General features: G+C 34.8%; 2 protein-coding genes across 2 annotated transcripts; both read left to right on the plus strand.

Annotated features, from left to right (window-relative positions):
* The first annotated feature begins 11,386 nt into the window (after window positions 1-11,386).
* Window positions 11,387-12,013, plus strand: LOC148999084 (putative disease resistance RPP13-like protein 3). Its single transcript, XM_089141479.1, has one exon. The coding sequence runs from the start codon at window positions 11,387-11,389 to the stop codon at window positions 12,011-12,013; it is 627 nt and encodes a 208-aa protein (XP_088997605.1).
* LOC148999085 (putative late blight resistance protein homolog R1B-16) lies at window positions 11,987-14,554 on the plus strand. Its single transcript, XM_089141481.1, has 2 exons — window positions 11,987-13,943; window positions 14,130-14,554. The coding sequence occupies exon 1, from the start codon at window positions 12,076-12,078 to the stop codon at window positions 13,936-13,938; it is 1,863 nt and encodes a 620-aa protein (XP_088997607.1). The 5' UTR covers window positions 11,987-12,075; the 3' UTR covers window positions 13,939-13,943; window positions 14,130-14,554.
* The last annotated feature ends 376 nt before the right edge of the window (window positions 14,555-14,930 follow it).

Raw genomic sequence — 14,930 nt, forward strand, 5'->3', positions numbered from 1 at the left:
TCCTAATTTGAATTATTTTCATAAATTATTTATGTAGATTCTCCTCCCTAACTACATTTAGCACATTGTCTTTTGAGTCTTGAATCATTGGGACATAATTGGTAAAATTGTCCATTGATCATGAATACTCCACTATAGAATAGTGAGAGAAATCGTCAAAATATTGCAAAAAAATCAAGATTTTGCTTATATATCAGTCAATTCGGTGATACATCGCCGAATTTCGGTGATATTTTGCAATCCTGTATATCATCCCATTTTTCGGTTCACTGTTCATCGGAACGCCCGAAATTCAGCAAATTTCGGCCTAATTTCGACAAAAAGTTGTTTTATGATAACACTCATTTAACACCATTAAAAATAAGATGGGCAACAGTACTTTTATGAAGAACATGTTATAAAATAGAGAAAATATATTAAATACAAAGAAGAAAATTAGGACAAGATGAGTTCAACTCTTCTATTGAATTATTCATTACATATTTATTTGAACTATCATCTTCTCTGATATGGAAATAACACAGTTTATAAAGAAATACAATAAATGATTCTCACACACAATAAGATGACCTTGATATGGAATGATGAATTGCTAAGATCTTAGGTTAATATGGGGATGCAGATTGCCAAGATCGCATGCTGAGATGGTTGAGATCTTCATTTGAAAGTTGCATCTTTTAGTATGATCTTTTTGGGGTAATGGACATCTATAAATAAATATTATTTATAACACTTCTCTTTGAATGTCCATCAATAGATAATATACCTCGTTAAAACTTTACTAAGAAAAAACATTGTGGGAAAAAATCTTAATAAATGAAAAAGAATATACATATCTAAATAATAAGTTTTGGTAGCTGCCTCATTAAAAACATTTCCAGAAAAAACCAGTGGGACAAAACCCTGGTGAAGGAAAAAATAATGTAGCATGTACTTTAATCCTCCTGATGATAACATCATTGAATATCTTTGAGTAAGCACATTCCAATATCATATATCAGCTTCTCAAAATTTGAAGTAAGCAATGCCTCAATAAATAAATTTGTGAAAGTTGTCACTTGAACGAATTCAATAAACATCGATTTCACCATTTTGTTGAAGAACATGAGTGAAGAAGAATTTCAATAAAATATGTTATTTCTATCTCATTTGATGTATCTTCCCTTCAATTGAGCTATGCATGCAACATTATCTTCATATAATATTATTGAAACCCATTTTTCTAGTAGAAGACTACATTCTTCTTGAATTTGTTGTATCATTGATCTTAACCAAATATATTGTCGACTGACTTCATTAATCACTATTATCTCTGCATGATTTGAAGAAATGACAGATATAGTTTGTTTTGTTGAATGTCATAAAATAGCTAACATTTTTTTTTTTTTGATAAGATGAAATAGCTAACATTCACTTGCGAATAAATAGCCTGTTTAGGATTTAGTTTTATGTAGATCAAATAAATATCATGCATCTGCATAACAAATAAGTTGATGTTCATATTCATAAAATAACATCATGTTAATAATCTCAATTTAAGATACTGAAATATGTATTTAACAACATTCCAATGTCTTCATATTGGAGAAGAGATAAATCTTGCTAATACACTTATAGAAAATACTATATCCGATTGTGTACTATTAGCAAAATAAATTGGTGCCTTAATTGCACTTATATATGATACTTTAGGACCAATAGGTTTTTCATTGTTTTCATGGGGTTGAAATGAATATTTTCTCTATGCCGAGCAATCTCACAACCATTGAGGTACTCAATAGATGTATTTTATTCATGTAACATCGCTTCAAAACAATATCTATAGATGTTGATTGATGAATGAATATTCTATTCGTCAAATAATCAATTTGCAAGCTTAAACAAAACTTTGCCTTTCCAACATCTTTCATTTCAATTTTCTTCAAATAATCTATTGCTTTGGAAGCTCTTCAGGAGTTCCGATGGTATCAACATATACATTTATTATAAAAAAAATAGATTCCTATCATTTAATTAATGTATAATAATAAATTGGATAATTTTTATACCCTTTATTTAGTAAATATCTATTGAGAAGATTATACCATATAAACACTGATCATCTCTGAAGCCTTATTGAACAAACTTCCTAGGAACTTTTATGTGCTTCAGGCATTTTGAATCCTTTAGAAATTTTCATAATTAAGTGAACCATATAAATAGACTGTAATAATATCCATTAAACGCATGTCAAAGTTTTCATATATTACCTGAATAATAAGATATTTGAATGTGATTGCATTTATCATAAAAGAACATGTTTCCATACAATCAATGTCAAGCCTTTGGGAAAAAAATTTTGTGTCATAATTCATGCTTTATATATCACGATTTCATTATTTTTCTCTTTTCATTTTCGCATGAGATATTAACTCAAATTTCATTGTCTTGCCGAGACATTAACTCAAATTGCAGCATTTGTATTTGGAATATGAGATTAAGTAACACTTAGCAGATCAACAAATCTAATTGTTGATTCATAATACTTTGTAAATACATTATCTTTTAAACTTTAGGTTTACATTACTCAGTGCAAGGATCTAAATGAGATAATGATAATGTGTTCTAATCAATCTCTTTTTCCAACTATTTATTATTTCCCCTTCATGTTAGAAAAACTAATTCATCAAAATGATAATTAGCAAGTCTTGCTTTAAATAAATCTCCTATCATTGGTAAGATATTGAATTATATAAGGATATTCATATCTAACATATATTCTCAACTTTATTTGGGGACTAATCTTTGTACGTTGTGATGGAGTAATTGGAACATAAATCGCATATCGATATGGAAATATCAGAGAAGAATTATCAAATACAAAGAAGAAAATTATGACAATATGAGTTCAACTCTTTTATTGAGTTGTTCATTACATATTTATAATGAAATTATTTTCTCTGATATGGAAATATCAGAGTTTACAAAGAAATACAATATATGATTCTCACACATAATAAGATGATCTTGATATGGAATGATGGATTGCTAAGATCTTCGGTTAATATGGGAATGCAGATCACCAAAGATCTTAATTTGAAAATTACATATTTTGGTATGATCTCTTTGGAGTAATGGACATCCATAAATAAATATTAGTTATAGCACAATGAGTTTAACTAGTAGCTATGCTATTGTAGAGGGGGGCAAGAGTAATTATCCCAACACATATGAATGACTTCTTTATTGCACCAGTATATAGGTTATTCTAACCAAGTTGCATACATCTCTTTAGAGTTGTTCTATTTACATTTTTAGAGAGAGACTTGGCCAATAACATATAGTTTCCCTGCTTTGATTATTCAGTAAATGTTGAGTCAAAAAAATAAAATAAAATTAAAATAGAAACACTTTATAGAGTACATGTGACTTAACTAATCAGGAGGGATACGTAGCATGATCCAAAGTTGAAGAACTAATTCTCAATTGAATAATGATAATAGTTTAATTTAATTGGAAAACAGGTACAACTTGCACTTAAATCAAATTTACACTAAAGACAATATGTAAGGGTATATCCCTCAATTTTTTTTTCTTTGCTGGCAAAATGTGTTCATCCTTTTTGTTTAAGTACACTAATTGGTAGTCTTTTATTAAAATAGACCCCAATCACATGAACCTACTATTTTTAACTTATTCATAATGATAAAAATTAATTAAAAATTAAGGAGAACTTGAACTTCATAGCCTAGTGGTAAGTTAAAAGACCGAGTTTTTTTCATGCTGCCCACTTAAGTTGGGCCAAAACTCTTGCCTGTCGACTTAAGTGGCAAAAATTACATGCTGCCAACATTAGCCATTTTCTGAAATTACAAGTTAACCACACTTACTTTTCTATTAACTTTGAAATTGAATTGACCATCTTGCCCATAAGGTGAAGGAAAATAAAAGTTTTTATTTTTATTTTTTTTAACCCTTGGATTGACGACAACTATATAATTCTAATCTAACGGTCCACAATTTCTAATCCTTAACCCTAATTTCTCTTTCATCTAAGTCATTTTCTTCTTTGAAAATCAGTAGTTTCGTTGTCTTCTTCCTTAGCTCCGGCATTTGTGTTGGTTTGTTGATTCTTCCATGAGATACATCAAATTGCTCCTAAAAGTCCCTGGGCTCACTGATTCACCTAAATTCATTTGTGTTTCCCTAAAAATGGGTTTGAGAATCCAACAAGATTGGAAAGCCATAAGTTGTAGCGATGGGTTTCCTCTTATGTGCGGCTTCTCAATCATTTCTTCTACACTTTCTTGACCTGAATATCATGAGTGGATTTATATAAAAGATCGATAAAAAATAAAATAAAATAAAATACATCTAATCATGTTTAATGAATTTGATAAGATAGGAAGAGGGGGTAAAAATACATCTAATCACATTAATGGGTTCTTATAAAAAATGGAGAACGAAGTATAGAAAGTAAAAATAGGAAATACCAAAAAAAAAAAAAAAATGAAATCCAAGTACGTACGTATTCCTACAAAGAGGGAGAGGGGGAAGAAAAAGATAACAAAAGTATAATAAAAAAGATCAATATAATATACTGAAAAGCTAAAAATAAAGCGTAGTTTGGCCATTTTAAATTTTTAGGAGGAAAAGAAAGATAAAAGTTTACCTATTGAGGGGAATTAGAGGAGAAGCTTTTAAGAGGGAAGTATGGATAAATAAAGAATAAGTTCAGAGGAGATAGAAATTTTCTCTAGTATTATAGGTGTATCTCTCAATAAAATAAGTTAATAGACCGATTTTGTGTTTTTCTCTTTTGTTTAAATAGACTTAATAGTCTTCTATTAAAGTAGGTTATCATATTCACATTAGGTACGGAAGCCCGGAGGATTTGAGTGTCACCTGTTGGTCTATAAAACGGGAAGTAACTTTAACTCCAAACCAGTCTTCTCTGGTGTAATTAGGGCCTTTTGGTTTATAAGACTTCAGGAGATCCATTGACATATCAAACCTTAATCCCACCCTCTTTGCATGATCTCTTTTTTCCCTTCCTTCCTTATGTGACTCTCCTCCTCTCTTGTGCCTTTCTTATGTGACTCTCCTCTCTTATGGATAGTCTTTTCTTCAATATTGTGAAGTCTTTAGTTGGATTGAAGCAGGACTTTAGAGACTCAATCATCATGTCAATTTGAGGTGCGTAGAGTTTTATATCTTCTTTCATTAATTGCACTTTGGATGAACATTGTATGGTAACTTATTTTCGTTGTTTGTCAATATCCTTCGATTTGTTAGATTTCTCTTCGTTTCTTTTCGATGATTTTATATCAGCAATATATTGACTAATTTATTAGATTTCTCGTTGTTTCTTTCTTATGATTTTATCTCAAAAATGTGTAGTTGATCTATTACATTTGTCCTTGTTTCTTTCTGATAACTTCATTCAGATGCATATATACATATTTCTTCATCTACTTCCGTCTTCTCCTGCACATACCCTTGACCGCTGCCCTTTTCTGCTCTTCCTCAGCAATATTCGAAACCATTAATGAAATTAAACGGTCTCCCGGTTGCCATGCCTTCTCATACTTCCATAACTCCTCTAAACCCTTTTCTGCAATATAGGTAGCTTTTTTTCTTCCATTTTCTTCCTCTCTCTGCAGCAGTATTACAAGCAATTATATCTCAAACGGAACACTGTACTAGCTTCTTCCCTTCTGGTGTTGTATATTTGCAATTCAAGATTGAGATCCATCTTGGGTACATAGTTGAGAGTTATTTTACCAAGCAACATCTTGATGGAAACTCCTATTGCACATATATTTGTTCAACTTTGCATCGTTTCTACTTCGGAAGTTCGAAGTGTGACGAAGTGATTTAAACCTCATCTGATTTCAAGATTTCTTCTTGGGTAATCCACCAGCAGTAGTCATGTTCTACTTGTAGTTCCGTTACTGCAGTATCTAAAAGCCCTTGTCTCTCGGTCTGTGTATTATTTTGCTCGATGATTCTATTGACTGAGACCCCACCCAACCAATGACTCACATCGTCAGTAATTCCTTTCCCTACAATTCCCTACAATTCTCTCATAGGATTGTGGCATGTGGCATTTAAGTAATCCAATGATTATCCAATTTAAACTAAATTTCAATTTTATTTAAATCCACCCATAAATTTGAATTTTATTTAAACTCTAGTTTGTTGGGTAACCGTTGGATTACTTAAATGCCACATGGCACAATCCTATGAGAGAATTGCACATTGACTCGCGTATTGTTTCTCCCAATATGGGATTCACATCCTCTGCAATTCCTTTTCCTTTAATTCCCTGCAATTCTTCTTTAGGATTTTGCCACGTGGCATTAAGTGATCTAACGATCACCCGTTAAGACTAAATTTGATTTTCCTCTCTCCTCTCTCCTCTCTCAGTGAAATTCCGAAAAAACCCTGCGTTTTTTTCATCTCTCACTCTCTCTCTTGTTCCCGGTTCTCTCCTCTTTCTCACTTGCTTTCCTATGCACGGCTCTCTCCTCTCTCTTCTAAGAATTTCGGAAAAATCCCTGGATTAAACCTCTATAGGCTCTGCGAGTTTCTCTCCTGTAGGCTGTCTCCTCGCTCTTCATAATATTCAAAGAGATCTCTGGGATTGTAGCGATCATCTCACTCTGTCTTCACAAACCCTCCGTTTTTACGTAATGGTTTGATAGGGCAACCAAAGGAATTGAATGAAATTGAACGGTTATTAATGGTAAAATAAGGCTTTCGATGTTTTGTTGAAAAGAAAAATTCAGAAAGGGATTTACGTATTGGGGAACTAGAGGATTAGAAGAAGAATTTTGAACCTCTAGGGAGTTTTCTCTCTCTCACAGAGAAAAGAAGCAACGAAATAGTTTGGTTGATAAGAAAGCTAAGTGCATGGCCTTATCCCTCATTGTCTCCAGATTCAAGAAAAATTGTCTTAAAACTACCTTTCTAAGTTTCAGTCTCAGCTTATTAAAAACCCCAGATGATCAAGTAGGTAGGGACTCACATGGTTCTGTGGCTTTGGGCATTAATTATCTTGGATGCAGACTTGCACTCTGGAAACATAAAAATGAATGCTGACACAAACTCTGCTTTTGCATTAATACTGAATTTGAAACCCTGCTGCTATTGATTCTGAAGTTTAAAAACTTGGAATTTAAGCTACAGCTTGAATGTTGAAGATGTTCTTGAGAGGAAAAAAGGAGTAGAAATCAGGATTGCAATATGATCATAGAAGACAGATGAGATGATCACTGCAATTCCAAAGATCTCTTTGATTTTTGTGAAGAGAGAGGAGACAGCCTATAGGAGAGAAAATTGCAGAGCCTATAGAGATTAAATCCTGAGATTTTTCTGAAATTCTTAGAAGAGAGAGGAGAGAGCACTGAGCAAAATTTCTTCAAGAGAGAGGAGAGAGCTGTGAACAGGAAAGATAGTGAGAGAGAGGAGACAGCCTACAGGAGAGAAAATCGCAAAGCCTATAAAGGTTTAATCCTGGGATTTTCTGAAATTCTTAGAAGAGAGAGGAGAGAGCATTGAGCAGAATTTCTTCAAGAGAGAGGAGAGAGCAGTGAACAGGAAAGAGAGAGAGAGAGAGGAGAGACCCATGAACAGGAGAGAGAGTGAGAGACGAAAAAAGCGCAGGGTTTTTTCAGAATTTCACCGAGAGAGGAGAGAGGAAAATCAAGTTTAGTTTTAACTGGTGATCGTTGGATCCCTTAATGCCACGTGGCAAAATCTTAAAGAAGAATTGCAGGGAATTACAGGAAAATGAATTGCAGAGTATGTAGATCCCCCAATATGACCTCAAAACTAAGAGATGACCCTAATTTACAGGGGTAAAATCTCTTTTTTCTGTCCGTTTCATGCTCAAATATCAATCATTGATCTCTTAGCAACAAAGTTTTAAAAGGGAGCTCATCATGCAACAAATCCGTAGAGCAACTGCAGAAAGAATTATGATTCTCAGAGTTCGAAGAATTCCCTCGGGATGAAAAGCAAAACCTTATCTATATAAAAAAAACAAACATAAGTCTTTCAAGATAAGAGCAAAACCCCTTGATTTTCTTTAAGTTAAATCTATTCTTTCCATTATTGTAACTCTTGCAGCCCACCAAAACCAAGAATAAAGGTCTGCTAAATTTGGAAGGACACAGTATTATAATATAATTTGAAGCAACTGGAGAATTTATGGAGCCTATAAACATGATGGTCATCAAGTAATTAACTTACCAGTCGATGTACGTCCAACTTCTATTTTACTATGTCATTTATAAGACTAGATGGATCAAAACTATATAATTAGTGAAAGTAATTAAATATTCTGTCAACATGCTTGAATCTATGTTAAATGACTTAAATCTAGGTGATTGATTGATTACCTTTCTTCTTAATATTACTGGGGAAATTTTCAGGACACCTCATTATGTTATGGATAGAGCATGGACACCCCAAGAGTTCGTAGAATTTATAAACACCCCCTTTGGATCTGTACGAATTATGAGTTTTTTTTTTTTTTTTTTTTTTTTTTTTTAATGATGAAAAAGAAAAATAGCTTATATTAAAAGTTATAAGATGTAACTACATCTAGTATGAAGCATAGCCTCAAAGCAAATAAAACCTATATATCTATCTGTCAAACTAAGTAACCAGTTTTTTGTTGCATGTTGTCTTAGATTACAAATTTCTGACTTAGATGTAATCTGTAGCACCATTGCCAAAATAGAAATGAAGGTGGGGAATAAGTGGCTTATCTCTTTGCACGTGGTGAGATATTTTTCTATTGTGTGATCACACCAAATATACTATAGTTGTACATTTTTAAGTTGGGCTCTTTGTATCATTGCCCAAGTTGTTTCCAATAATTGTTTCAAAAGTTGTCATGTTGGTATTCTCCCTATTTGTAATTCTTGGATGATTCCATTCCAAAGCAATCGCATGCTCATCTGTCTCCATCTAGTTCATCAAACACACCTAGGTACATAAATATTGGTAAGATTCCATAATCATTAGCTAAGTGAAGACATTTGAAACAAGTTTAATTTTTTTCTACAAAAAATAAAAAAGACATTTCAAGTCCCTAATCTATTTGTTTACATTATTGAGTATTTGGAGTGGGTTGGGTTCTTTATTATTACATATTTTTATATTAATTTCTAGCCAAATATGTTACCAAGTTATTACAAAATTAGAAAAGAAGTAGACTTTAGTAGGAACTTAAAAAAAGAAAAGGACCATTATACATATTTTAAATATTCCTCTTTTAATTGAACGTCTAGGTCTAAATATTCAAAGAATATTTTTGTCCTGGTTTTGAATCACCTTCTTCTTCCTATGTCTCCCTCTACTCAAAGCACCTTTTCGCTCATTCTCAGAGAAGCTCAGTGTTTTAGTTGAAGAGCACAAGGTATCGCCTTTCTCCTCTCTCTACCATGTTGGCTTCTCCAATAAGTCCTGCAGTTCTATTCCTCCAAACCCGCCGATCTATTTGTCTTTCTGCAGATGGATTTTCCACCTCCTCTGACTCATAGAGAAACTGTGTTAGGTTTACTATTTAGAGAAATCATGCATTTTTACCCTGACCTAATGGCCGACCTCATCCAACTGTTATCTCTTACATCCAAAAATCATCTCTCTCCCATTTGTTTTCAAATTTCTTCTTCCGGTGTCTGATATCTTTTGTTCTAATATTTTAGATCTGAGAGACAACTGATCGTGATGCACAGATGAAAATAGGGAAAATGTAACGATGGGGCAAACAATCCAAACCACCAAGCCTTGAGCCTAACACCTAAATTTCGAATGTGTTAAATGTGAAAAATTCGAAACCACATGCAGTTTCCTCTTCTCTTCCTATTTCTTGAATCGAAAACTTGAAATTCCAAATTGATAGACATAAAATTTTCTGAGTAAAAACACCCCCAATAAATGAATATTATCAGTGGCCGTAATTGATATAAGCTAGTTGAAGAAAGAAAAATGAGGTCATTTGGAGGAGAAGAATCTAGTTGTGTCAATGAAACCCAGTTGGCCCAAATCCTCCCTAAGTCAGGTCCAACTTTTCAACCCAAAAGAGATAAGATATTTGCATGAGAATGACGGTATTTTTGGGATTATGAATATATAGAATGTTTTACTGGAAAATAGTAATGGAGAGAAATATTCTGCAATTTCATTACACACATTTGGGTAAGGGTGTCAATGGGTTTAGTCTTGGATATCCAATTTGGTTTCAATTCAATCTTAAGCAACGTTGGTGCAATCCAAATTTGATACAAGAACCTGAGTCGGTTTTAGAACTGGATCCAAATCCGAACCAACTCGATAGTTATTTCCGATTTGTTTGCACTTCTAGTCTTTAGTTTTAAACCGGTCCTAAATATGGTTTTAATTTGGCTCATAAACCGAATCCAATTATATTTCAATTGTTCGATCTGAATCTAATTCGATTTATTTCAATTTGGTCCGGTTCGATTAATTCATCTTGAATTTGAATTTGGTACTCGATTCGATTCTGATTGATAACCTTATACTTGGGGCGTCATTGCCAATGCCGCATACCCATTGGGTGTCGGTGCATTATCGAAAAGATAATAGGATATATCTCAAAAAATTTCCTTTATTTTTTTTATTATTATTATTATTATTATTATTATTATTATTATTATTATTATTATTATTATTATTATTATTATTATTATTATTATTATTATTATTATTATTATTATTATAAATGGGATTTCTCATTTTATTTTTTCAATGCGTGGGATGGCAAGAGTGACCAAACATAAACAGGTCGGTTAAGGCTAACCTTGCCCGACCCTAACGCACTTAGGTTCAATCTTGGTAATCTTGAGCTAAGCTGAGCTCGACATGCTTGGGCAACGATTGAAGTTATCAAACCCTGAGTCAAGATAGGGTTGGTTTGGGCTGAGCCAAAGGTGTTAAATTAGGTTAGCAGTCTTAAAAACCCAATCCATCCTGAGGTTGTATTAGTTTTATTCCAATAGATCCACTATGTTAAAGCTTTAGATCCAAAATTACGGTTTTTCGTTGTTTTTATTCTTCTTCCTTTCTCTTCTTTTCTTTTCTTTTCTTTTCTTCATTTTTTTTCCCTCAATGGTGTTTGGCGATGATAAACAAGTTGAAAAATCCTTTACTAATAGCAATTTGCTTCGGTGCTGCTCATTAACTAAGTTGCGAATGGATTAGATTTAAATGCACAGCACTAACCATGATCTTGTCTGGCTGGCATTGTACTTTATAGGTGCTCGAACAATATCCGGTGGTGACCTTCTTCTTATTAGACTTCAGAGCCTTTACGACATTAAGTAGAGACCAACATCAGAAAGTGGAAATGGCAGACACCATTGTTTCCGTCGTTATGACCAATATCGCCCAGCTTCTTGTGAATGAGGCGAATTTACTCCTTGGAGTCGAGGACCAAATTCAATCTCTGCAAACTAAGCTCCCATACATACAAAACTTCCTTAAAGATTCTGAAGGTAAACGTGATCAACACAATGTGATGCAGCTGGTGAAAGACATCAGGAATGTTTCTCGTGAGGTGGAGGATATTGTGGATGAATATGTCGTCAAAGTCGATGAGCACAATAGAAAAAACCCAATGAATAAGTTTTTCCGTGGCTTCAATGAAGCCAAATTTCTTCATGATGTCTCGGTTAAGATAACAAGCTTGGAAAAGATGATTGCAGATATCTATGACAACTACGATAAGTACAAAATCCAACGTCAAACGAACATCAATGAATCTAATGATGAAGAGTTGCAGAAGCAAATTTTGGTGCAGAGACGGAGGAACAAAGTTGAAGAAGATGTGGTTGGCTTTGTCAAGGAGACAAAGACATTGATGAGTCAGCTAATCGAAGGTACAGATGAGTTGGATGTGATCTCAATCCTCGGCATGGGAGGACTGGGTAAAACAACCCTAGCAAGGAAAGTCTACAAAGATACTTCATTGCAGATTGTTTTAGATGTCGTGCTTGGGTAAGTGTCTCTCAAAACTTCAAGCTGAAGGAGTTGCTGATTGAAATTGTGAAACAAGTTACCCTAATGACAGAGGAGATGATGGGAGAGATGCCAACAATGTCAGAGGACCAGCTGAAGAAAACACTGAATAATGAATTATCTCATAACAGGTATTTAATAGTGCTCGATGACTTATGGAACAAGGAAGATTGGGATGGGCTAAAAGATGCTTTTCCGAATGACGGAAATGGAAGTCGAGTATTCATTACTACCCGAATGAAAGATGTTGCTCTTCAGTCTATAAAAAATCCTCCCCTAGAACTTGATTTTCTAGGTAAAGAAGAGAGTTGGGAGCTTTTTAGTAAGAAGGTTTTCCGACTAGAGCCCTGCCCCGTAGGTTTAGTAACTGTTGGGAAAGAAATTGTGGAGAAATGTAAGGGGTCGCCGCTAGCAATAGTGGAGGTAGCTGGGTTTTTAGAAAGTAGAGAGAAAACACATGATGAGTGGAAACGCATGCGTAGAGGTAGTGTTGTGGGTATATCGGAGTTAAACCGTGAGTTGTACGATGAGTTGCCCTCACACCTTAAACCTTGCTTTCTCTATTTGGGTCTTTTTCCTGAAGATCACAAGATACATGCGACTAAATTGATCCAACTCTGGATTTCCGAAGGGTTTATAGAAAAGGAGGATGGCCGGGAGCATAGAAAGGAAGATGTTGCGAAAAGCTACTTGCACCAACTCATCGCCCGGAACTTGATCCAAGTTGACGAAACAGGATCAGACGGTGGTGTCAAAACATGCCATGTGCATGATCTTATACGTGATCTATGCATTAGATTGTCCAAGGAAGAGAACTTTCTCGAGACCCACGAGAATGTTCCTTCTCATCAAACCCAACCACGGAGGCTTTCCGTTCATCACATGAGTCGCTCGGATTACGTTGCAGATGCCAGTTCCGCCAACACTCGCCATGTCCGAACCTTGCTCTGTTTCAGCCAAGAAGATAAACGTACTTTTTCTGAAAACCATTGGGAAAAGCTCTTCGAAAAATTTGGGTTGCTTAGGGCTTTGGACTTGGGGGACAAGGAGGTTCAGACGGTCCCAGAAGACATTAATAGGCTGATTCTTTTGAAGTACCTACGGGTAATAACTGCTACTGTTGATGGTGTTCCGTCGACCATATATCGTCTTCGCAATCTCCTTACTCTTGACTTGAGATGCACTCTAATTGATGTCTTGCCGGGAGATCTTTGGGATATGCAGGAATTGAGGCATCTTTATTTAAATGGGCCCACCAGACTCCCTCCGAATCCAGATCAGAAAAGGCTGCACAAGCTCCAGACTCTGTATTACGTATCGAAAGATCCGATGGAGCGGGTTCACATTGCACAGTCAGCACCTAACCTGAGAAAGTTAGGGTTGCATGGCTACCGATGTAACTCAGGTGAAGAAGATAAATCTACCTTTGACCTGGAATACCTTGAATCTTTGAAATTTGTGAATGAATGCAGATTCTCTGAGGGGATCGAACTGCCCAAGTCTGTCACCAGCATCAGCATAAAGGGCAAAGCTTGCCTCGACGCCAAAACGATCCGGACGTTTCAAGGTATACCGATGCTTCGGATTCTGAAATTCGACGGAGTAAAATTCACTGATGATGAATTGGTTTTCGGAGAAGATTATTTTCCAGAGCTAGAGTTTTTGAAGATTGAAAATTCGAGCATAGAGGCCTGGAAACTAGGGGGACAAGCACCACCAAAGCTTAAACGAGTGGTGATCGGTAACTGCAAAGATCTCGTTGAGTTTCCCAAGGACAAACTGCTGGCATTGTCGACCTTACAAGAACTTAAATTGTCGAGGCTGCCCGACAAGATTACAAAGGCGATTGCCGTAACCAAGAGAAGTGATAAGCTTAAGCTTGACATCTATCCTCCTGTTCAACTTTGAATCCGGTGAGTTTGCTGTTTTTGTTCCTACCTATGCTTCGTTTCTTTTTTTATGATACGTTCCTCATGTTTCATTTCTTCATCTTTCCAGTGCGTACATTCCTTTAATTGAATTGTGTCAGTTATTTAACTCTGAATAACATCAAATAGATAATAGCAGTAGGTTGATTATTTCCTTGTCGTCCCTTACAGTTGATCGAAGTAGGTGGTTGGAGGTGCAGGAACCTGGAGGAGCATTTCTAATGCTACCAGTGTCAGCAAACTTATATTCATACGAAGCTCTTTCCACTACTTTTCCATCTCATGCGAGCTCAATTGCTTTTTCATTTTCTTTTTTTTTCTTCTTTTCTTTCCCTGCAGTGTGTTTGCATTGAAGAATTTGATTTCAGAGTTGTATTTGTGAAAGCAAGTGGTTGTTGAGATTTTTCTCATACGTCCTGTGGTTCAGACTAATTTGGTTGTACTTGGAGCTTTGCTTATAGCATTCATGCTACTGGCCTAATTAGAAAGGGCTAGCTTCTTAAATGGGTCACGTAGGAAAAATGCCTCTTGTTTTTGTGTTTTATGTGATGTATTTTGTTCTCAATAAATTGTGACATGTGAGTCAACTTGCTCCATTTTCCACTTTTCCTGTTTTTTGGTTGTTGAGAATGACATTTGAAGACCTTCGTGATAGTCTCAGATGAAATAAATTAATAAAATAAAGAGAAACTTGATTGCTATCCTGGCAGCAGTCAAGTTCTTCTACCCGTCCTCTCAGCCAATGAAATGGAATAATTTTATTTTCTTTTGAATTCATAAATGTCATTTCGGTTTTTTGAATTTTTCAGATTCTATTTCATTGACTGTGAATAGAGTCATGGTGAAATTATGGAACTTTTGTTCATTTCTATTTTCTCATATATGTGGGGAGAGGTGAGCTATGATTTTTGGCCCACAGCAGAAGAAGAATGCTTCTTGTCATACTCACTACTGGAATGGAAGACTCTAACA

The sequence above is a fragment of the Hakea prostrata genome, unplaced genomic scaffold, assembly GCF_041222555.1.
Source record: "Hakea prostrata isolate BN-2017 unplaced genomic scaffold, UWA_Hpros_2 contig_47, whole genome shotgun sequence".
Classification (NCBI taxonomy): Eukaryota; Viridiplantae; Streptophyta; class Magnoliopsida; order Proteales; family Proteaceae; genus Hakea; species Hakea prostrata.

Excerpts from the sequence above, each read along its gene's own strand:
- LOC148999084 (XM_089141479.1), top strand. The coding sequence starts at position 11,387 with ATGACCAATATCGCCCAGCTTCTTGTGAATGAGGCGAATTTACTCCTT.
- LOC148999085 (XM_089141481.1), top strand. The coding sequence starts at position 12,076 with ATGACAGAGGAGATGATGGGAGAGATGCCAACAATGTCAGAGGACCAG.